The 22,309-nt window shown below is 43.8% G+C and overlaps 3 protein-coding genes across 4 annotated transcripts; all 3 read left to right on the forward strand.

Moving 5' to 3' along the window:
- The first annotated feature begins 1,342 nt into the window (after positions 1 to 1,342).
- Positions 1,343 to 10,250, forward strand: cdc16 (cell division cycle 16 homolog (S. cerevisiae)). Of its 2 annotated transcripts, XM_056580231.1 has the most exons (20): positions 1,343 to 1,437; positions 1,647 to 1,833; positions 2,113 to 2,855; positions 3,032 to 3,086; positions 3,351 to 3,448; positions 3,554 to 3,592; positions 3,703 to 3,843; positions 4,293 to 4,452; positions 4,904 to 4,998; positions 6,119 to 6,252; positions 6,444 to 6,523; positions 6,661 to 6,710; positions 6,824 to 6,897; positions 7,008 to 7,133; positions 7,380 to 7,532; positions 7,665 to 7,728; positions 7,804 to 7,865; positions 8,716 to 8,851; positions 9,108 to 9,198; positions 9,290 to 10,250. In XM_056580231.1, the coding sequence occupies exons 3-20, from the start codon at positions 2,808 to 2,810 to the stop codon at positions 9,556 to 9,558; spliced, it is 1,875 nt and encodes a 624-aa protein (XP_056436206.1). In that variant the 5' UTR covers positions 1,343 to 1,437; positions 1,647 to 1,833; positions 2,113 to 2,807; the 3' UTR covers positions 9,559 to 10,250. The 2 variants fall into 2 exon arrangements, with proteins under 2 accessions (XP_056436206.1, XP_056436205.1); XM_056580230.1 differs by lacking the exon at positions 1,343 to 1,437 and having other exon boundaries at positions 1,598 to 1,833.
- Positions 10,251 to 12,408: 2,158 nt separating this feature from the next.
- upf3a (UPF3A regulator of nonsense mediated mRNA decay) lies at positions 12,409 to 17,388 on the forward strand. The gene is made up of 10 exons (XM_056580228.1): positions 12,409 to 12,815; positions 13,211 to 13,317; positions 13,546 to 13,652; positions 14,165 to 14,263; positions 15,026 to 15,136; positions 15,257 to 15,312; positions 15,424 to 15,582; positions 15,672 to 15,805; positions 15,997 to 16,309; positions 17,215 to 17,388. Exons 1-10 carry the CDS (start codon positions 12,615 to 12,617, stop codon positions 17,386 to 17,388), a joined length of 1,461 nt encoding a protein of 486 aa, XP_056436203.1. The 5' UTR covers positions 12,409 to 12,614.
- Positions 17,389 to 19,496: 2,108 nt separating this feature from the next.
- On the forward strand, positions 19,497 to 22,140 carry p2ry8 (P2Y receptor family member 8). The gene is made up of 3 exons (XM_056580028.1): positions 19,497 to 19,575; positions 20,406 to 20,750; positions 21,371 to 22,140. The coding sequence occupies exons 2-3, from the start codon at positions 20,434 to 20,436 to the stop codon at positions 22,110 to 22,112; spliced, it is 1,059 nt and encodes a 352-aa protein (XP_056436003.1). The 5' UTR covers positions 19,497 to 19,575; positions 20,406 to 20,433; the 3' UTR covers positions 22,113 to 22,140.
- The last annotated feature ends 169 nt before the right edge of the window (positions 22,141 to 22,309 follow it).

Raw genomic sequence — 22,309 nt, forward strand, 5'->3', positions numbered from 1 at the left:
AACAAAGCCATAACAGTTATTTTCACGTCGACCATGCTTTGGTCGACGTGACGCTTGGCTGCTTCTGATAACAACCATGTTGTGGATTTCAAAACATCTTTCAAAATGCAGAGGCTCAGGACCTTAACCCTACCCTCCCCCCTACCCCCCCCCCCCCCCCCCCCCCCCACCCTACCCTCTCCATGTCGGCCTGTGGCTCCCCGGGAAGAACCTGTTGAGCAGGCGAACCGAGTCAAACTATTCATTCAACTCAGCTCTCCGGGCCGCTGCTGTCATGGCAACCTGCCTATGACTGGCACAAAACAGGCTGCAGCCTTTTCCGTTGCATTCAACCTGCCCTGATCCGGAGGGAGAATGCCGCAAGACACACTGGGAGTCCAACGATCAGGGCCTGAAGTTATTCTAAGGGGTAAAGACGTCATAGACAACATGCAGTCCATCGTAATGTATATTTAAAAAACATGATTCTGGACCAAATCAAATGACTCTCCATCTAGGTATGCTTGGAGGAAAACATGGTGAAGCCTTTTGTATCTTTCTACTTTATTTTTAACCCCCGCTCCCATGCAGGTCTAACGATGCCACGCTGGGAATACCATGCACTGCTTCCCACTGGGAACCAGCGTCTCCAGATACAATGGGACAAGGCGTCATATGAGATCCACAGGAGAAAGGTATGATGATGTGCTATTTAAAATCCTTTCCTGTGGGAACCCCCTTTTCCATTACTGTTGGTTGTATTTGTCATCGTTAAGTGGAGGGAAGTCTAGTGGTGAGAGGGTTCAACAACCAATCACATGGTTCTGGGGTTGCATCTGCATTATCTCAACGTAGCTCTGAGCATCCTTAACCAAGGCGTCTAATACTGCTCCTTCAGGTCTAATACCGCTACTTCTTGCATATATATATTGTGGGATGTAGGAATATATTCAATATCCAAAGACCTTTTCGATAAAAGTGTCTGCTAAATCAATAGTACAAGTAGTATGCATATAGTAGACGTATTAGTGGCATTACTGGTTTGCCTGTGTTTTTCTTTGTTCAGGTTAAAACAATAGAGGCAACAATAAACACAACTGCCCCAAGGAGTCATGGACATCAGGCTCTGAAGTCGAAGAAACAGCAGGTATTCCCCTCCTTGCGTCCTGATGTGGCCACTGGATGGCAGTAAAGCTCTGAATGTAACAAATAAATAACCCACAGCGATAACATGACTATAACAGGCATTTCCATGCTCGTTCTTCCATTCTTTATTTTTTCCTCTGCCCTTTCTTTCGTTGTTTCTGAACGGTTTAAATATTGAACGTCTGACTGCAAGCTCGAAGAAGAGCTGGCGCTGAAGATTGAGAGGGACAACCACATGCTGTCGGAGAAAATAGCTCTCATCAAGAGGACAAATGGTCTGAAAGGTCATTCAGAATCGCATGAACGTAAGAGGTTTGTTGAGGCTTTCATTCACAGCACACACAAAAAAAAAAGATTAATAGGATGGGGTTGCTCTGGAAAGATTTGAAAGCTCTCAATAGAAAGTTGGCCACTCTGTGGTAGGTTTCACATGTCGGTTTCACATTATGTAGTCGGTTTCACAACTGATTCCACATCATTTTCGCCACTTCCGACGACAGCCCATTGTTTCCGTTCATCAGTCTGAGCGGAGAGAGGCGGAGGCAGGAGCTGTTGCGGGTGAGCGGGGAGAACCAGGTGCTGCTGATTCGTCTGGGGCAGTGCAGGTCCTTCTACAGCGTGAAGGCTTGGCACGACGAGTGGCTGAAGACACTCAAAGTGATGGAAAGCATAACACAGTATCCCCCAAGACACAAAACAGTGGTTAAGGTGAGATACTTGCTGCAATGATGTGCTGACCTGGGTTATTAATCTGGGCTCAACGATTTCATTGTTAGCTACAATCTACATGATTGTCTTTTTTTATTGTCTTTGATTAAGTGTAGTTTTAAAGTCTTCGAAATGTGACCCAATGGAAAGATATTGGAACGGCCTTTGTGTTTGAACAGTGATATATAAACAAACTTGGCTTTTCCTAGCCTTGTATTTGCCCATTATGTGCCCGATGTGATTAGTGATATTTTGCTCTTGGGTTGCAACTTTCACCAGGAATTGGGCCAACAGGGACTAGAGAAGTCCATCAAGAGATGCTCAGAGGAAAAGAGCAAGGCTGATTCTTCAATACACCATCCTGAAAACCACTTAATGAATAACAAAACAGATGTTGAGAAGGAAGAGATGAAAAAAGAACCAGAAAGTCAGAACACTGCACAGGAGGAATCACTTCGTGCTTCTTGAGGGTCAATATAGAGAATGGAGAAACCCATTTCATCTGATTCAGAGGACTGCAGCGGCACCGAATCATCAAACAAAGATGACTGAGCTTCCATTTCTGAAAACGTGATACTTTTATGTTAGTAGCAGTACTTGTCTATTATAATTAAACATAATAATGTCCCAAAAACCCACAACTCTGTCGATTTACTATATGGAATGTTACTAATGCTTCGCATATATGTTTAAATGTCATAAAACTTGTTAATTACATTTATTTGTTGGTATGCAAGGGTTATACGAAGTTGAACCTTAGTTAAATGTAATATGGAATAAAGCGGAACTATGTATCAGGTTCATGTTTCTTACAACAAGATTCATCAGTACACCGAAGCAGAAGCCGCCGCCGCTTTGAGTATACGCTGCTAACCATCTAGCAACACTACACATTTCTCTCACTCTCCATCTATTCTTTTGAATATAACAATGAACAGTTTTTAACAGTGCTAGCGGCAAACACAACGTTTAAAATGAATCTCGAAAGACTTCGAAAACGAGTACGGCAGTACATTGATCAAGTAAGGAAAATACATTTACAAATACAAAATGCAGTGAACGTTAGTGTATGGCTAGCTCATTAGCAAGCCATTCATAGCACAACTTGTACTTATTTTGACTAACTTAGAATTGTGTCATCTCTAACCCTGGAGGTGAAGTTGTATTAAAATACTTTTCTCCGTTACCTGTTTCGCAGCAACAATATCAAAGTGCTTTGTTCTGGGCAGACAAAATAGCATCCCTTTCAAACGGTGAGTGGCTGTTCTGTCCACGAAAACCCAGAGATGGGTTTCATCCTGGATACTCTACAGCCCGTTAAAGACAAACATTTCCCCTACGGATCATGGTTGCTCTTCTTTTTTTTATGACTGTTTGGATTCGTCAATGTCCACATCACTTTACTTCATCATGAGTGTAAAGATAACGTCGGCTGGCGGCACCATGCATAGCCAGACAGCGGCTGCAGATGTTTCCCTATACTCATTAAAAAACCTGTTTGTTTTTTTTGTATGCAGAGGACCCCCAAGATATCTACTGGCTCGCTCAGTGCCTTTATCTGACCTCTCAGTACCATAGAGCCTCTCATGCCCTGCGATCCAGGAAACTCGACAAGGCAAGCATTTTAATACCCTTTCAGTCATGTGTTTTTCAATATCAATGCGGTTTTACTCGTCGATTTTGTAATCAACTCTCTAAACCATATTTCCCTTGCCCACAGTTGTATGGAGCTTGTCAATATCTGGCCGCTAGGTGTCATGTAAGTCATATCATTGGATTTGTATTATTGCTATGAGGACAACAACAAAAAACTTCTGAGAGAATATTGTGGTAAATATGGATTTGTGACTAAATTATCATTGCTTTCAGTATTCAGCCAAAGAGTTCCAGCAGGCATTGGATGTCCTGGATATGGAGGAGACAGCCAGTAAGAAGCTACTGGACAGGAGTTTGAAGGATGAAAAGGGTGTAGCAGATTTGACTAAAGACTGGGGCATGTCCCCTGCCTCTGTAAGTCTTATCTAATAACAGGTGTCGTATAGTATGAGTTTTATGCAACGCACATTTTGTTATGTTCTTTCAATTGCATCATTGTTATGTTAATAGTCTTAACCTGATCAACAATTTTCGCCTTGGTTCGGTGCTGGCACCTAAAAAGGGATTTTTTTTTGTCTTGAATATTTTTTAGAATCCGTAGCGGGTCGAGTGTGGAAAGAAAATAACTTTTTTACGACGCATTCTTATTTTTTTGGTCTCTGATTTTTGTAATAAATTCCATTCAATCTGAAGAAAATAATGCAGCACTCATACTGTTGTTCTATTATTCTCAAGTTAACCTTTTAATTGATGACAATTTCTGGGTTTCCGTCTGATCTCATCCGCCTTCAGAAACCACCACCAAAGCACCCTTTCAGCTCTCCCTAACCACCCACTCACCTCACCCTCTTCCTCTTTTCTAGATCAGCAGCTCCATCTGCCTCCTGCGGGGGAAAATCTATGATGCCATGGACAACCGACCGCTGGCCACCTCCAACTACAAAGAGGCCTTGAAGCTAGACGTCTACTGCTTTGAAGCCTTTGACCTTTTAACGTCCCACCACATGCTGACTGCACAGGAAGGTGAGGACAGTAGTTAACCGATGGTTTCCGGCTGATAGTTTGGTTTCATATAATATACTTCATGTGTGAAGGTTTCAGTAGGGTCTATCAACATGAAATCAAACCTGTTACAGTAGGGTAGCTCTGAGTAGATCTAGCAGTCCAAATGTTTGTATTTGGCTAAAGAGAATGCTGTTCTTGCAACTCCATGACAATTTGTTATTTTATTTTATTGTATTACTGTCCGTGCAAAATGTGTGTAGTTTGCAAAGAGACAGGAATATGAACATAAAGAGCATTTATTCTCAAGTTTCACTCTTCCCACAATATTTGTATACGTTAATATAGGTGTATGTTTGTGCATACAGGTGTTATTTCTTTGGGGCTGCGTTTTTGTATTTGGGTTCAATTAGAATACACGTACCGTTTCAACCCTGTTTAATATGTTCCTCCCATTCCCACCCCCCAACAGAAAACGACTTCCTGAACTCTCTTCCTCTGGGTCAACAGTGCATAGAGGAAGAGGAGGAGTTGCTCCACTTCCTCTTCCAGATGAAATTGAAGAAGGTACAGACTCGATGTGTATAGTTTGAAAACAACAGTATCTCCCATGGCACTTGAGCCCATGCACCTGTTTTGTTTTGACTGCAAACATTTTTAAAGAAAACATTGAGAAATAAATTCTTTATTAAGTGAACAGAATGTCAATAACCATGGCAACATCCGTTCTCAGGTTTACTAGTCTCGCAAAGCCAGACCAAACTACAGCAAGTAGAATGGTCTGTAACCACGCTATTTCGAGCCGTCTATCCGGGGGGAAAGTGGGCTGGCCTGTTTTTATTTCTTTAAACCAATCACAATCGCCTAGGGCGGGGCTAACCCCGGGGAGCAGCAGCGGTGTCCATGCAAAATAGTGCCGGGGGGGGAATTATTTTGATGGAACGTCTTCACGTTCAGAGGCTGTCAGAGAGATGGCTCAATCCCAACCGCAAACGCCACAAAAAACGATTAAAGATGTATGTCGCCTATGTGAAGATCCTTTTATAGTTAAAAAGAACAAACATCGTTTGTTTCTTTCTCACAATGATGTTAAGCCACCATACACTTTGGCCCTTGAGGAGCTCACGGGACCTATCAAAACGACAGGCGTTTTAACATTCATATGTGGTTCTTGTAGAACGCTGTTAAACAAATACCGTAGGTGCTATTGTGAAGTGGAACGGAACACACAATAGGCCACGCTTGATGTATAAAACTTTTGCCATAGCCTGTGGGAAAACATGCAAGAACATCTTTATTCCTCAGCAAATGCTGTAAGCAAATCTTTTGAAGTTCTTTGCCTTTTTCGACGGAAAGAGCCAAACATGCTAGCTTTACAGAGCCGTCAAAGTCTTCTTCAAAAGTCGCCATACTGCCTAGTTTCCGAGTTTGAGGGGGAGCACAATACGGGAAAGCCAGCAACAGGAAGGGGAGGAGTAGCGGTGGAATCCGACGCTAGCGCTATAGATGTCCATTTCCGCTCAGCCAGACTACAGGTTTACTGTCTTTTAAGCGGCCCTTGTCCTTATTTGTTATGAATTAATTCATTGTGATTGTATTGTTGACTTTCCATAGCGTTGAGTAGACATGTATTCTATCCTAATACTGTGTTTTCTACCCCCTGTGTTTCTCTTCATATCTTCTGCAGTACAACAAGCCTAGAGATCTGGTGGTACCCGAGATGGTTAATGGTCTCCAGGACAACTTGGATGTGGTGGTCTCGCTTGCTGAGAGGCATTATTACAACTGTGATTTCAAGATGTGCTACAAACTTACGTCGATGTATGTATCTAATTTGTATTGGATATTTAAAAAACGAAATGGGGGGGGGGAATGGGTTGAGGCAGCACTATCAACCTGACACAAAAAAAGAAAGAAATGGACGCAGCCCATTGACTGTGCAGGAGACCTATCCTACCTCCCCCCAATATGATATGTTATTTCATCCTCTTGCATCCTGTATTTCTCTCCAGGGTGATGGTGCAAGACCCTTTCCATGCCAACTGCTTACCTGTACACATAGGAACGCTGGTGGAGCTTAGTAAAGCTAATGGTAAGCCAACTATTGCCAAAAAAAGGAATATGTACTCCTTTTAAGTTTGTATATAAATTGCAACCCCTAATAATCTGATACAATTTCTGAAATGTTTGCTTCATGACCTTATCCCCTCTCGCTTACTTCATCCCCAGAGCTCTTTTTCCTTTCGCACAAGCTCGTCGACCTGTATCCCAACAATCCGGTAAGCGTTGGCCCTTACCATCCAGACATTCCCCACCTACCCCCCCCCCCCCCCCCCCCTCCGCTCCGAATGCTTTTCTGACCAATCAAACGCGACCTCTCTTCCCCACCCAGGTGTCGTGGTTTGCGGTGGGCTGCTACTATCTGATGGTGGGTCACAAGAACGAACACGCACGGCGATACCTGAGGCAAGCGGCCGTCGTCGATCCCCGTGAAGGAGCCCCCGTGGGCCTCCGTTCAGACTGATGGACTGTCAGCCTCTCCTCCGCTTATTTGACTAGTCTCATTCGTCCCATAGCAAAGCCACGACGCTAGAGAGGACGTACGGGCCGGCGTGGATAGCCTACGGCCATTCGTTTGCCGTGGAGAGCGAACACGACCAGGCCATGGCTGCCTACTTCACAGCCGCCCAGCTGATGAAAGGGTAGGTGTTTTTTATTTTGCGTATGATGAACGAGACTATGGGCATGGTGGTAATGTCAAGATATTGAAGGAACGCAAATGGTGTAGTGACTTAAAATAGATTTTTAATCATGCTGGGGTTATTTATTAGATTCTAGACAAAGTCCTCATGCTTCTCATGATAAGGCTTGGAGCCACGTCATCCAGCTCTCAGACAAATTTCATTCAGCACTCGCCTCTGTTGCTCACCTGTTGTATCCGAACCAAGGTGCCACTTGCCCATGCTCTACATCGGCCTGGAGTACGGCCTGACCAACAACTCCAAGTTGGCCGAGCGCTTCTTCAGCCAGGCCCTCAGCATCGCTCCCGAAGACCCCTTTGTCATGCACGAAGTTGCTGTGGTTGCCTTTCAAAATGGAGAGTGAGTCATGTTCATCATGCTACACACTCACACTCTAACGCCACGTATGCATGTACATGGCTGTACACATGTTCATCCTTTAAACACTATATACTGTGATCAGCAAGTTTTATTCTTCATCTGCTTTTTCAGCTGGAAGACTGCGGAGAAATTGTTCCTTGACGCAATGGAAAAGATCAAAGCCATTGGAAATGAGGTAGCTGCTCACATCAGCGAAAAAAATAATATCTCTGTCATTATAGCGTGTGCTCATTTAGTTTTGTGATTTCAGGTTACGGTGGACAAATGGGAGCCGTTGTTGAACAACTTGGGTCATGTTTGTCGAAAACTGAAGTAAGTGCTGCCCCTCTTATGAAATCCAAATCACTTCTACTGTTTATCCTCTAGTGAATGTCAAGGTGGAAAGGCAGGGCTCTTTGCAGAGGTGAGAGAATACTATCAATGGAAGAGAGACTCATTTTATCCAGAGTGGATGCTCAATGGGGAAGCCCTAGTGTGCACTCTGTTCTATTGTTCTCCCCTTGCGTGCATTCACTGAACTACCAAGAGACGTGTCCGTTTGTTCAACCCCAGTCACATTGCATAATCTGTGCACTCATTGAGAATGTATGGTAAGATACTTGAATTAATTATGCAATATGCATGGCCTCTCAGCATATTTTAAAAGCTGGATGCAGAGTTGGCATGTGCGCAGTAACATGCTGTTTTCTTGTGTGGTGAGTTGTCTTGCGTAAAAGTGTTTTTGTCTAAGCAATGTTAAAGCGCATGTATATGTAGTTGTGTACAATTGTATTCATTATCATTTTACACCACACTCACTCGAGACAGAACTCCTTCAGTGTGTCTGGTGATGGCTGATTTAACCTGTCCACACTACTCAATGTGCAACCAACCATCATCCACACACTCCCCCACCTACCCAACACTTTTCACTGCGGCCATCAATATTCAAATCCTGTCTAGAAAATCAAAACCATGCAACCTCGAACAAGGGATCGTTTACCTGTTAATGGTTTTGGTCTGGCATTTCAAAAAAGTGTGGTAAAAGCCATGAACTCGCTTTGGGGGTTGTAGTGGAAACAAATTGAACACAGTGCAGGTCTCAACTTGCAGGTACTACAAGGTGATTTATGTCATGGGTTCCCACCTTTTACTGAGCTGGTGGTTGTGTTTTTCCCTGCAGGAAGTACGACTCTGCCCTGGAGTACCACCGGCAGGCCCTGGTACTCATCCCCCAGCACGCCTCCACCTACACCGCCATAGGCTACGTCCACAGCCTCATGGGCGACTTCGAGAGCGCCATCGACTACTTTCACACAGTGAGCACTTGTGCACTTCTCCTATGGTTCAGGGCCTTACTCATACCCCTGAAAAGTGTACCACATAGATTATTCAATCATTATTTCCAGCATGCCTAGCTGAGGACTAGACTTTGGAGATCATTATTTTTAATGATCAGTATTACAATGACTATTCTCCAGTTTCCGGGAGACAATTTTACGTGGGATGAGAGGTTGAGTTAACAAAGCGCTGTACCATTTTTCTAACTTGCAATTACCGTTCCATTTCTACCAGGCACTGGGACTGAAAAGGGATGACACATTCTCCGTGGCGATGCTCGGCCACTGTATCGAAATGTACATCGGGGAAACGGACGCCTATATAGGTAAAGGGCAAACGAAAAACAAGTTTCAAACATGTTTTCACAAAAACACAAATGCATTTCCATTCAATAAATGTCACCGCCACCGCCATAGGTACTGACATCAAGGACAAAGCACGCAGCAACCTCAACACGCCGGCGCTGGTCAAGGTGCTGAACGCGTCGCCGGAGTCCGGCGAGCCGGCTTCTGCCTCGCTCATGGACGACAGCGACGTAATGTCACTGGAGACGCCCAACCAGGAGAAGGCGGCTGGGGGCACCGAGACGCCGGAGACGCCTCTGCGCCGCTGCCTGGCGCTCGAGTGCGACATGAATGAGAGCGACATGATGCTGGAGACCTCCATGTCAGACACCAGCACATGAGCCGGTGGTGGGCGGGGGCTTCATCATGAATGCTGATGAATATCAATTTCCCCAGCCCCACCACCCACAGACTTATGAACCCTTTGGTGTCCGTCCTCTATGTCAGAGTTATTGAGATACCGGTGTTCACTCCCCCCGCCCCCTTTCCTTTGTGCGTTCGATAATGCACAACTAAAAACGACGACGACAACAACGAACAACATAGTACTTGCAATTGTGAACACTGTAAAACGGAAGTGCAACGCAGTTCGTTGTCTTTTTTTTTTTTAAACAAGTTTGATATGAAGGGGTGGGGTGGGGGAGAGGGGGTTTAACTTGTGCCTTGGTACAGCGTTGAGGGCTCTCACTATTGGACCCAGAGGTAAGCCTCGGGAGTCGCTGGGCAGAGCCACCGACATCGTCGAAGACATGGGTCACAGGCAGCACTCCATGGCTCACCTCAACGAAGACCCTTCGCTCGCCACGGCGGGACGCTTCCTGACGCTAACCTGTGGTTTTTTAGCCTTGAATAAACGGAACAAGTTGAAAGTAAGCAGCTTCTATGAATGTGGAATGATGGTATTGCTTGGCGGTAAAAGCAATGGATACTCTTAGACCTTGTATCTTTTGAGTTGTGTGTGTATGAGGTTGAAGCATGCTTGTTCACAAAATAAAACTTGCTATATATGTCAACTTAATTGTATTCACTAACTTTATGATTACACTATCTTGATACCTGTCAACAGTTGTGCAGATATAGGTTTACAACCGTAAGGTCATTTTTCATAATGGTGATGCGTGTGAAAAATAATTGTGAGTCGATGAGTTTTTCCCATGTAATTCTCGAGCACCATAGTGTGCATGCAATATCAGCGGCCATGACGTTGGGCGCTATTACTCTTTTTTAGTAATCATAAAATAATCTGCCGCTGTGTGAGTGAGACTCCCAAATAGGGCTACTGCCCGCACCCCCATCTGGAGGCGACGAGAGGTAGTGTACTCGTCCTCAAATTAAGGCAGATGATGTATTGTAGTCCCTCTGGGTCAAGGAAGAGATGCTTTTTGATCTTGATTGACTCGTCATCATCTCGCAATTCGTCGTTTTTGTTGTATGTCGCGCTACCAGTTTTTCCGTGTCCACAGGACACGGAAAAACTAGCAGTGCAAATTGCTTTTTTTTGTTTTTCAAGTTTGTGTCTCTTGTGCTGCTGACAAGAAAGGTGTGAAACCTGAACAGGAAGTTAACGGACCGTGGTCGCTGCATCTCCATCCCCCATATCTACATAGCTACAAAACGCTTGTTAAATATCACACTTGATCCAACGCTAATTTCTCTCTTGCAGTTTTTAGTCTGTGAATGGGAAAATCTTTTTGTGTAAGCCCAGCATTAGTTAAAACCAGACTCGGACAATAATAACAAAATATCCTGACAAATAATCTAAATAGAAACATATTACAGACAGTAGCAGCATTAGAGCTGCAACTAGCAGTGCAAATTGCTTTTTTTTTTGTTTTTGATTTTCAAGTTTGTGTCTCTTGTGCTGCTGACAAGAAAGGTGTGAAACCAGAACAGGAAGTTAACGGACATCCTGTGGTCGCTGCATCTCCATCCCCCATATCTACATAGCTACAAAACGCTTGTTAAATATCACACTTGATCCAACGCTAATTTCTCTCTTGCAGTTTTTAGTCTGTGAATGGAAAATCTTTTTGTGTAAGCCCAGCATTAGTTAAAACCAGACTCGGACAATAATAACAAAATATCCTGACAAATAATCTAAATAGAAACATATTACAGACAGTAGCAGCATTAGAGCTGAAACGCATTTGTTTCAACTGTGACTCAGTCATTGTGAAACCATAAATAGATAATTTAATTTTTTTTATCTGTAGGCCTACTCCGGCCCATGCCATGAGGTCCAGCCCACCCTGGTTGCTGTTGTGATTGACAGCACTACCAGGGCTCTCTGAGAATGTCAGCCCATGATTGATTGACAATGACAAACATAGACCAATAATCTGTGTCAATGCTGGCCACACACTGCTAGCCCTCTGTTGCCCATTGGCCGGCCCAATTGGAGGGAATTTAGAGAGAGAGAGAAAAAAACAAAACATAGCGGACCGGACCGGCCCACATTGGGTCAACGGCCCACCGGGACGATGCCCGGTATGTCAGATGGCCAGTCCACACCGTGAGACCCTCACCCTCCGTCTGTGTGGAAACCAGCAGTGGGAAGCAGACTTTTCTAAACGGTATTAAACGTTTTTCAGTTTAATACTTCAGTTATAACGCGGTGCTTTCGTATAAATGATACTACGATTTGTTAAGTGTTTTCCCGTCATGTTCCACAGTTCCAGGCCGAGATATCTACGGTCGTTCGGTCAGCCACTCGTCTCCGAGCCCCGAGGCGTGGAGCACTTTGGGGACCGCAGCATCTTCGGGTCGTTTCAGTCTAAACTCCAATAGCATGGACGCTGACTACCATCTTGAGGACGCCGTGCCCGCGGCCCCGACCCCGACCCTTCTCCATACTTTAGCATGAGGACCCTGTCACGGTGACAGGGTCCTAATGCTAGGGGTTGGAGAGGGGTCGGGGTGAGACGAGAGTGTCATCCCGATCCCTATCCGGCCTCTCATGAGGACCCTGTCACCCCGACCCTTCTGTACCATGAGGACCCCGCCCCCCCCCGACCCCTCTCCGGCCTGCAGCAAGAGGGGACAGCCGAGAACTCCAATCCTACTATTTTTTAATTGTTGATTGCTTCTTGCTGTCAATATTGTTTTAACGGGTTTTTTTTTCCCTTTCTTTTATTAGACCAAAGATAATTTCCTTTGTTGGACGATGTGTGTTCGTAAAAAAGTTGTGAAGATGTCAATGTTTGTGACCTCATTCCGGCTATGTATTCACTGGAGGGTGATCTAATCGCTAAAAATCAGCAGAATTTTTGTTCTATTGTTATTTGTCCTCAATGTTCTTGCTTTTCCATTGCATCCTTTTCATAAGACGTCCATCCACATAAACGGCGTGTTGATTTTCCTATAAATGTAGATAAGAGCGCCGAATCCTCGCGAGAAAATGTGTATAAACTCTCGCGAGCGTAAGGACGAGTCAGACGCTAGAAGGAGATGTGGAGAAATGAGGTCTGAAAAGGACCCAATGCCGGCATGCAGAGAGAAAAGCGTCGTTGAAATACAGTTCAGAGACATACAAAGAGATCAAGAGGGTAATCTGGGTCTTTCGAAGCAGAAGGAGGAGAAGAAGGAGATATTTACCAAGGTAAGCGCGTAGTGGCGAGTTGTTTACGTTGTGCGTACTGCAGCCATGGAGGAGGGTCCGATCAGCACCAAGGACAGCTACAGCACGAATATCCCCATGACGTTACTAATCTGTCTTTATTTTTTCAAGTCAATGGTTGTATAATAGCTTGCATTTATTGTTTTATTTTCTTTCAAACAGGCGTCATATTCAGTGCTTTTTCAGAAAGAAAGGTTATGAACAACATCATGTCCTTGAATAATCTGCTGGGGCTTTACATAACAAACGTAGCCACGTTGGATTTCGTTTTTGCTTCTGATGAAGACCATATACGGATACTATTTTAGAGCTTAATCTACTAAAATGACCTTATAAGGTCGCAAATGTTAAAAAAAATACCCAAATGTACATTACAGGTGGTCATTCGAAGGCTTCCACCAAGCCTATCAAAGGAACAGCTAGAGGAACAGCTCAGCCCACTTCCATCCTTCGATTATTTTGAGTTCTTCCCAGCTGACCAGAGGTAGGCCTATAAATGATACAAATTGTATACATATATGACGTTTTTAAACAGTAGCTAGTTAGGCCTATGGGTTTACTTACTTACAGGTGTACATAAAAGCAGAGCTTGGTCAAGATGCTGGTGTCAACTTCCATTGATTACACATTCACGCTTGCACTGTTTAAGAAAATACTGAAACATGAAATGCTGAAAAGTTTTCCAATCTCTCTTCCTTCCGTTTCACCTCAGCCTACACCCTCATCTGTTCTCCAGAGCATACATAAACTTCAAAACCAATGAAGATATCCTTCTCTTCCGGGACCGCTTTGATGGTTATGTTTTTATTGACAACAAAGGTAATCACAAAGGAAAAATAGAAACAGATCAATCTTGAGTAGTATCACATTCACAGAATGCTGTATGTCTGCATAAATCTCAAAGTGTATGTTTCCAGTAGGGACTGGCAAGCCCCTCCACCTTGGTTCCAATCATATATCTACCATGTTGCATAAGCAGTGCCATTTTAATGTATTAGGCAAACAATAAACAAGGGAGTTGCACGACCCTTAAGTTTGTTGTTTAGATCATAATTATATGTTATCAATACCATGTATCTATATCATCATTATTTAAGTATATTATTATTACTACTAATGTGTACCGAATGTAGAGCCACTTCTCTACAGGACGCAGGTGAATTTCCTAGTTTGTAGATAAACAGATGAATACCTGTATGTGCCTTCCATTGTTTGTCCCTGATTGTATCTTCCATTATATGGACACAAATGTGGATGGATATAGTCAAAGCGTCCGTTACCCCGGTGACCATTTCAATACAAACCCTAACCCATGTTCAATATTGACCCAGGCCAGGAGTACGCCGCCGTGGTAGAGTTCGCCCCCTTCCAAAAAATCTCCAAAAAGAAGCTCAAGAAGAAAGATGCCAAAGCTGGTAGCATTGAAGAAGGTACAGCATTGCCATATTTAAAAAAAAACTCTGATAATATTATATCAAGGATCAACATAAAATTAAAGTTTATATACATAATGGATCGATTGATTATTTATTTCCAACTCAGACGAGGAGATTAGAGTAGATAAAAAACACAAACAAAAATAATTATGTTCCCATGATTACATTATTATGCACAGTATATATAATTAAATATATCAAATACATTATGCTGTCTGGTATATAACATACTGATAAGTAATATTTAAGATAATAATATCATACAGTGTTAGTGTCTCACAGTTTTCCTATCAGTCTTAGATTATAGAGATGTGGTTTATAGACATGCTGCTGCTTCCACTCTTAAACACTCAGATTATTTGTATAATTTCACCCTCAGCTGTTCCCTCAGTAATTTAGTTAATCACCATTGTGTCCTGTAGATCAATTTTACTTGGTCCTCTTTGTCAGAGATGTTAGATGCACTGGCATATGTTTCTATAGAAAGCCATTGTTGAAGGTCTTCCACCTTTCATCCCTTCATTTTCAGACCGCCTAGCAGTGGCACGTCTTACAATTTACTTTAAATAACCAACCATTTCGACACAGTCTGCAGTTGATATTAATTGTTTAATTGTATAATTGTCCTTTTTGTAGTCATGGTGTGCTGCATATAATTGGCATCATTGTGAATGAGAGATTGTTCCCAGTGATCTATCGAGGTGAAATAACGATTGAATTAATGAGGGTTCTTTCTTGGATGCGTCACTCTCCCAGACCCGGAATACAAGCGCTTCCTGGAGAACTACTCCTGCGATGAGGAGAAGTCCATGGCTAACCCAGAGACTCTGCTTGGGGAGATAGAAGCCAAGACCAGGGAGCTCATAGGTACGCTATAGCACCCTTAATAGAGACACTGAGTATGGTACTCTATTTTCATCTGATCTGTTGACTTTCACGTTTAGTTCCAGGTTGATGTGTTTTCACTTGTCCTTTGTCTGGTTTCAGCCAAAAGAACGACGCCACTGTTGGAATACATCAAGAACAAGAAAATAGAGAAACAGGTTGGTGAAGATAGAGAAAAACAACGACTACAATGTTTTCGTAAGGAAAAAATACATTCAGAATTTGAACCTGCTGCTGAAATAGGGCAATTTATCTTGTCCTTCTCCCAGAGGATAAGAGAGGAGAAACGAGAGGAGAGGAGGAGACGAGAGCTCGAGAAAAAACGACAGAGGGAGGAGGAGAAGCGCAAGAGAAGAGAGGAAGAGCGACGCAAACGCAGGGAGGCGGACAAGCAGAAGAAGTTGTCTGAGAAGGAAGTCAAAATAAAGGTGACACCTTGAACTCTTCATCTTTTCATTCTATTTACAACAAAAAAAAAGAACGTTCAACATTTTGCTTTAATGTATCCCTGCTTCAGCTCCTGAAGAAAAGTGACATGGATGACGATGTGGACTCGGACCGTCTGAAGGACAAAGGCGAAGTCGCCGAGACCGACAGGAGCAAATGGGAGAAACCGGTTGGACAGATGAAGTCAGTGGAACCGAAGGAAAGGTTAGGATGGTGGTCCAAATACTGGACTCTATCTCACAAGCTCTGCTGCTAGGATATAGGAGGGTTGTGCTGAGAAAGATGTGATTAGGGGTCAGCCGATTCAGTCCCATTATCAAATTAATCATTCAAATATCCTGATTCGTTTGACTAATTTGTACATTTGTGCTGCATGCCTCATCTCTGGCCACCAGGGTTCAGCCGGAGAGCGACAAAGAGCAGAGAGACTTACTGCAGCAACAGCACGGCCGCAGGCAGAGAGACAAGGAGCACCGGGCCAAAGACGAGGAGCGTAAGCGCCAGCGGCACCACTACGACTTTGACAAGTTCATGCGGCGGAAAGACGAAACCAAGTGGGGCAAGGGCTACTGCCAGGACCGGGCCAAGAAGGAGGGCCACCACCACGGCTTCTCCTATTGCCCAGACGGAGGGGACAAGCTGGGCAAGGAGGACAGGGAAGACCCGGCCAGCAGGAAGGAGCGCCTTCGTAACAAGGTGAGCGAGAAGGTGAGCATGAGCTGGAGGGGGGGCGGAGCATATTTCAATGTCTTGTTCTTGTTGTTCTTCTACTTATTGATCTCCTTTAGGGTGAATACCAGGAGGAGGCCATGCAACCCCCTTTTTCCCCTATTATTTACTGATATTTTTTTATCGATATAGAATTTGAAATTGAAATTGCAGTATATCTTGAATATTGTTGTGTAGAAACGTGCAGCCAGGTCAACTTTTGTTATTCTTTCTGCTAAAAAATAATATTTTTTCCTATTTGCATAGCCTTTATTGTTTCTAAGTCTAGTAGTGTTGATATAGCTGTTAGGCCCAACAAAAGCTATCTTTGACCCATTGTGAAGTACCATTTACTGAACTGTCTTTCTTTTTAGAATCATACTGGTGATCGGATGCTGACCTCTCCTCAACTAATGATTGTCCTGTGACTCTGTGAGCAAGGCATGAAGGCAACCGTCTGCACCCATTGCCTTCGTGCCTTGGTCTCTTTCTGTACTGGATTGACTTCTGCATTTAAACATTGCGAAAATTTTCACCTCACCTCTCTACTCATGTGAAAACAAATCTTTGCACAACAATAAAAAACACTTCCTGCCATTAGTTGCCCCATTCAAAACCTGGAATGGTTTATAGCATATCCCCATTTAGACTGCTTCATTCAGTTTCAAAGCCTAACACATTCACTGGCGGCTTTATTAACATTCTCCTTATTATTATAAAAGATCATTCATAATGGTAATACTAATAAAAATCATAATAAGAATAATCTCAAACATCTTAATGATCTCTTCTCTGCTATGAGCTGGTGGATGACTGATTCTTACTCCCTCTCTCTCTCTTCTCTTGCTTCTCTTTTTTTCTGCTCTCTCTCCCACTCTCTCTCTCTCTCTCTGCTCCCTCTTTAGGACCGACCAGCCATGCAGCTCTACCAGCCTGGCGCACGCAACCGCAAACGCATGAGTTCAACGGGCAAAGGTTACGACTGCGCCCCTGCGAGACGCTCGCCCGAACCGGGGTCGGAGCACTGCTATGAGGCGGTCGCCATGGGAACGGGGACAGAGAAGAGTAGGGATGAGTAGACGAGCGGCAATTCGTTCAAGGGGAGTGGACTGGGGTGTTCATCTTCAGCTTGGAGTGAATGGTTTTAAAAATCAAGTAAAAACCCTTATCCCGAGCGACTATAAGCCCATGTACTGTGCTATACTTCAACATGTATAAAACTTAACCGCTTCAGAGCTAATACCCATCAATGGACATTAAAACTCTAAATGGGCAAACAGAACAGTGGTTCATTCTGTTGAATGAAATTTTCTCCGGAAATAGTTGCGGTTGTGTGGAGAAAAAACACTTTATAAGAATGCTCGCATCTGTAAAATATTCATGCTAATAAAGATAATTGTAACGGAAATCGTGTCAGACCGTAGATGCTATCTGTTAACGCAGCCTTTTCGAGGTCTATTTATCATAGCTTGTTATTTCCATTGGTGAATTAAGTGAGGTCGTTACCTGTTATTTGTGTCCACATTTGCCTGAAGAAGGGTAACGACTGGAAGAGTGATTTCAAGTTGTGAGTTTTTTAATAGATTTTTGGTTTTTAGCTCTTCATCGATTTATCAGAAAGACCTAAAATCTCACTTTGTATTCATAGGAAATATGTAACTAAATATGTCTAATTATATCATAAATTACTCCCTATGGGTCAGTGTGTGTATGTTTGTTTGTTTGTGCCTGTGTGTGTGTATGTTTGAGTCTGCCTTTGTGTGTGTGTGTGTGTGTGTGTGTGTGTGTGTGTGTGTGTGTGTGTGTGTGTGTGTGTGTGTGTGTGTGTGTGTGTCTGTGTCTGTGTCTGTGTCTGTGTCTGTGTGTGTGTGTGTGTGCATGTGTGTGTGTGTGTGTGTGTGTGTGTATGTGTGTGTGTGTCTCTGAACACGTGCTTGTGTGTGTTCATATGTGGTGTGTGTGTGTGTGTGTTTTGCACGCAGACCGGTGTTTGTTACCATAAGTGTGAGAGAGTATGCGAGACAGTACAGGGCTGCTGGGATTCTTCACAATGACTTCCTTCCGCAAAAATCATCACTTTTGCTCTTCAATATCTGTTTTGTGCCCGCACTGCACCCTGCACTGCAGGGGAAAGTATTTTCTGTGATGGATTTATATTTGTGGTACACGACAACGTCCATGTGAAGGAAATAAAGTGACCCCTAAAATTAGATTTGTAAATAAAATCAATAGTAATGATAATTTACGTAAATAAGACTATTTTGGCGATAGTCTATTAAAATATTTTTTTATTTTCTATCGAGTGTTGAACATTACAGAGAGCCTATTCAAACCAAAATATACTAAAGTGGGTATTTGATTATTTTAGAGTTAGATCATTTATGCACACAACATGTCTTACATTTATGTATCATGCCTTTATGTCATTTCCAATAAGAATAAATGGTTTTAAGCATTGATCGATTTCTGTCTTCCCTCTGTAGATGAGTGACAGTTAGGGTGGGGTAGAATACAGTGGAAACTAGAGTCTTTTATGTTTGCATGAGGCAGCAGTGATTCATTTGTCAAGTTGGGTTTCTGGGTATGTGTATGAATGGGTTATTTTCTTCTTAGTGTGTCTGTGGCCATGTATTCCCCCATTTCTGTGTTGAACTAGTTTAAAAGGGCGAACACAACCCAGTTTCTTATCAGTTACAACTTGTGTGCCATTGTTTCACTGACATTACACGTGGGCATGAAAAAGCACATTGGCAGAACCCAAAAACAGGAAGTCTTCTGGCATCTTATGCGTCTTGTGAGCAGCTTGTGAGCAGGTAAGGGGAAATCTTCTACTCTACTACCATGTACCCTTTTCAGAACCAAGCATGAAGTCGACCGGGTCACCTTGAAAGTCATAGTTCTACACATGAATAAATGTGTGCGTAAACAGATGCCTTACACATCAATAAACTACGCGCATACAGCAACTGCAACCCACTTACAGAAAACGGTGAGAGATAATTAAATCCCAACTGTGTATTCTTAAGTATGAAACACAGCCCGCCTCGTCTATAGATCTGCAGTGGCATCTCAGGAAACGAATGCACCATGGTCGTTGGTCATCTATGCCGTTGGTCATGTGTGACGACATGCGCACTGCTTCCTTCCCTTAACCCCAATACTGTAACACGCTCCAATCTTGTTTCCTCAGTAGTAATACAACAAGAGGTACAAACAGCCACTCAAATCTGCGCACCAGCCCGCCTGCTCGGTCTCTGTTTATCTCTGTGAGTATATAACTAAACTTTCCATTCAGTGAAATGTTAGTTGGATTTTATGCATATTGTTATTATTAATGATAAGTAGTTATGAAGTAGCATTAGCTGTAGCATGTTTAGCACTGGTAATAAAAAAATAAAAAATATTAATAGTATATTTCATTCCATTTTTTTACCTAAAGTGAATACTATATAAATATTATTTAAGTTATATTCTTTGTTACAAGTTTGTTACTATGGATCAGTTTTGTTTCTGTTAGTGGATTTGAAAATATTTGCCACGTGGAGGGGAAAGTGTGTTGTTCATTGAAGGGGAAGTTCAAGTCTAGTGGAACCTTTTAATTTAACTTAAGATGTTCAATTCAGTTCTATTTAAGATTTGAATAGCACTGTCTTGAATATTTGAATTGAACAACAACTCATAACTGGGTGATTGACTGCTCGTTTCTATACCCGATTCAAGACAACAACATTTGCATCCATCTATTCATAACTGTAAGGCAGTTTGCAGTTGCTAACTCTTACCGCAGATTATGCCTTTTCCTGCCCCACCCATATCTTCAAACAGCACAAAGCACTCTCTTTTAACACCTCAGTTTCCACAACAAACTTACAGAACATAATGTGGTTTTATTATGACACACAATTAGTGAAGCGGAAACTACAAAACAAGGTCGCTTTATTAAGTTCAGTTAAAAAAAAAATCACTTTATTGATCCAGGACTGGAATACAGGACTGGAAACCTTGGTCAAAATGAAATCGTATGTTATTGACTTTTATCGCAATATTTATTTGTATCATTTTGTAAGTTAAAGAAACCTCTGTTTTTATCTCATAGGATCCGGTGACAGGATTGTATACCAGGTATGCCTGATCCTCTGGTTTTCACCATGTCTCCAAGTGCCAACTTCACCAAACTGGACAACGCTACCCTCAACCTTTTCCAGAACTACCCCGCCAGCTTAACCATCTCCCTCATCTACACGGTGGTCACTGTGGTCAACCTGGGCGGAAATGGCCTCTCCATGTGGCTGCTGCTGTTCCGCACCTCGCCCAAGACCCCCTCCATCATCTTCATGATCAACCTGACCCTGACAGACCTGTCCCTGGGCGCCGCCCTGCCCTTCCAGATCGCCTACCAGCTCCGAGGATACGACTGGACACTGGGACCCGGCATGTGCAGGTATGTGCAGCTTTAAAGGTCTCACATTAAACCCCCAGGTGTGAGTGTGTTTAGCCGTTGCAAGCCGTTTTGAAAATCGCCCATTTCTGATATCGCAAGTGGGCCTGTCCACCTAGATGTATGACGGATAGATGAGCAATGTTTGCTACAGTCCACTGGGAGGCTGGGGAACTGATCCATCCAGCACACACCTAGGTGGACACGCCCACTTTTGATGTCAGAAGAGGCCGATTTTCAAAACGGCTTGTAACGACTAATCACACTCCCACCTGGTAGTGTAACAGGACACCTTTAATGTAAACGGTGTCTTAAGGTGCTTGCACACTGCCCAACAACAAACACCCACACCTAACTTCAGCGCCTATTGGCCCACTGGCCTAATGTTGGCGCCTGTCTGTGTTTGCTGGGAGAGCTTGAAAGCACCTTTACACCCCGTTTCCAAACAGGATGTGCGCCATTCATAGCTCACGTTAATAAACATCCGATGGGGTAGTAATCAGAATATCCTCTGACGTGCAGATTCTTTATTTACGTGTCAATCTTTGAAGACTAAATCTGAGCCTTCCCATGGTCCCTCCCACCTCCTCCCCCATCCTCCCCCATCCCTCCCTTTACCCAAGGTTCATGACCGTCGCCTTCTTCTCCAACATGTACTGCTCAATCCTGACGATGACGGCCATCGGCGTCGACCGCTACCTGGGCATCCTCTGGCCCATCCGGTTCCGGGAGATCAGGGCGAGGAAGAGCATAGCGGTGTTGGCCTGCCTGCTCATGTGGGCGGTGGTGCTCACCGTGCTCTACCCTCTGATGACCACCGACCTCACCTTCCACATTCCCGAGTTGGGCATCACCACCTGCTTTGACGTGCTGAAGCGAGACATGTTGCCGTCGTTTGACGCCTGGCTCTGCTTCATCTTCTCCATGCTCTGCGTGCTCTTCTTCCTGCCGTTCTGCATCACCGTCTACTGCTACGTCAGCGTCATCCGCAAGCTGGCCCAGGACTCCAAGACGGTGCAGAAGGACCGGGCCATGCGGCTGACGGCCACCGTGCTGCTGGTCTTCGTCGTCTGCTTCGCCCCGAACAACGTGCTGCTACTGGCTCACACCGTGCGGAGGTTCTTCTATAATGACTCGCTGTACATGGCCTACAAGCTGTCGCTGTGCCTCAGCTGCCTCAACAGCTGCCTGGACCCCTTCATCTACTACTTTGCCTCCAAGGAGTTCAGGCACAAGCTGAGGCAAATGCTGAGGCTGAGGAGCCTGAGCACCTCGGACATCGGGAGGGGGACGGAGCACAAGGAGAGCTTGTTCTCGGCCCATCAAGCGTCTGACGCACAGCAGACAAACACGAGGGGTCTCTGATATGGCGACACAATACTTTTGCAGGAATTGGGGGAGGGAAGGAGGGAGGGAGGGAAGGAGAGAGAGGGATAATTAAAGTAAGAAAAAAGTTACATGATAGATCCCCTTTTTTGCTACATTTTGAAATAATCTTTCTTCGATCATTTTTTATCTTACCATTCCTACTTTCCAAATAACTATATGTATATATGTACCGA

The sequence above is a fragment of the Gadus chalcogrammus genome, chromosome 20 (genome assembly GCF_026213295.1).
Source record: "Gadus chalcogrammus isolate NIFS_2021 chromosome 20, NIFS_Gcha_1.0, whole genome shotgun sequence".
Taxonomy (NCBI): Eukaryota; Metazoa; Chordata; class Actinopteri; order Gadiformes; family Gadidae; genus Gadus; species Gadus chalcogrammus.

Bases quoted from the DNA above. Each gene is read 5' to 3' on its own strand.
- cdc16 (XM_056580231.1), top strand. From the start codon at position 2,808: ATGAATCTCGAAAGACTTCGAAAACGAGTACGGCAGTACATTGATCAA. The intron at 6,898-7,007 runs GCAAGCGGCCGT...TTCGTCCCATAG, and splicing joins CACGCACGGCGATACCTGAG to CAAAGCCACGACGCTAGAGA. The intron at 7,533-7,664 runs GTGAGTCATGTT...CTGCTTTTTCAG, and splicing joins GTTGCCTTTCAAAATGGAGA to CTGGAAGACTGCGGAGAAAT.
- upf3a (XM_056580228.1), top strand. From the start codon at position 12,615: ATGTGTATAAACTCTCGCGAGCGTAAGGACGAGTCAGACGCTAGAAGG. The intron at 12,816-13,210 runs GTAAGCGCGTAG...TGTACATTACAG, and splicing joins AGAAGGAGATATTTACCAAG to GTGGTCATTCGAAGGCTTCC. The intron at 14,264-15,025 runs GTACAGCATTGC...TCACTCTCCCAG, and splicing joins AGCTGGTAGCATTGAAGAAG to ACCCGGAATACAAGCGCTTC.
- p2ry8 (XM_056580028.1), top strand. From the start codon at position 20,434: ATGCCTGATCCTCTGGTTTTCACCATGTCTCCAAGTGCCAACTTCACC. The intron at 20,751-21,370 runs GTATGTGCAGCT...CCTTTACCCAAG, and splicing joins CTGGGACCCGGCATGTGCAG to GTTCATGACCGTCGCCTTCT.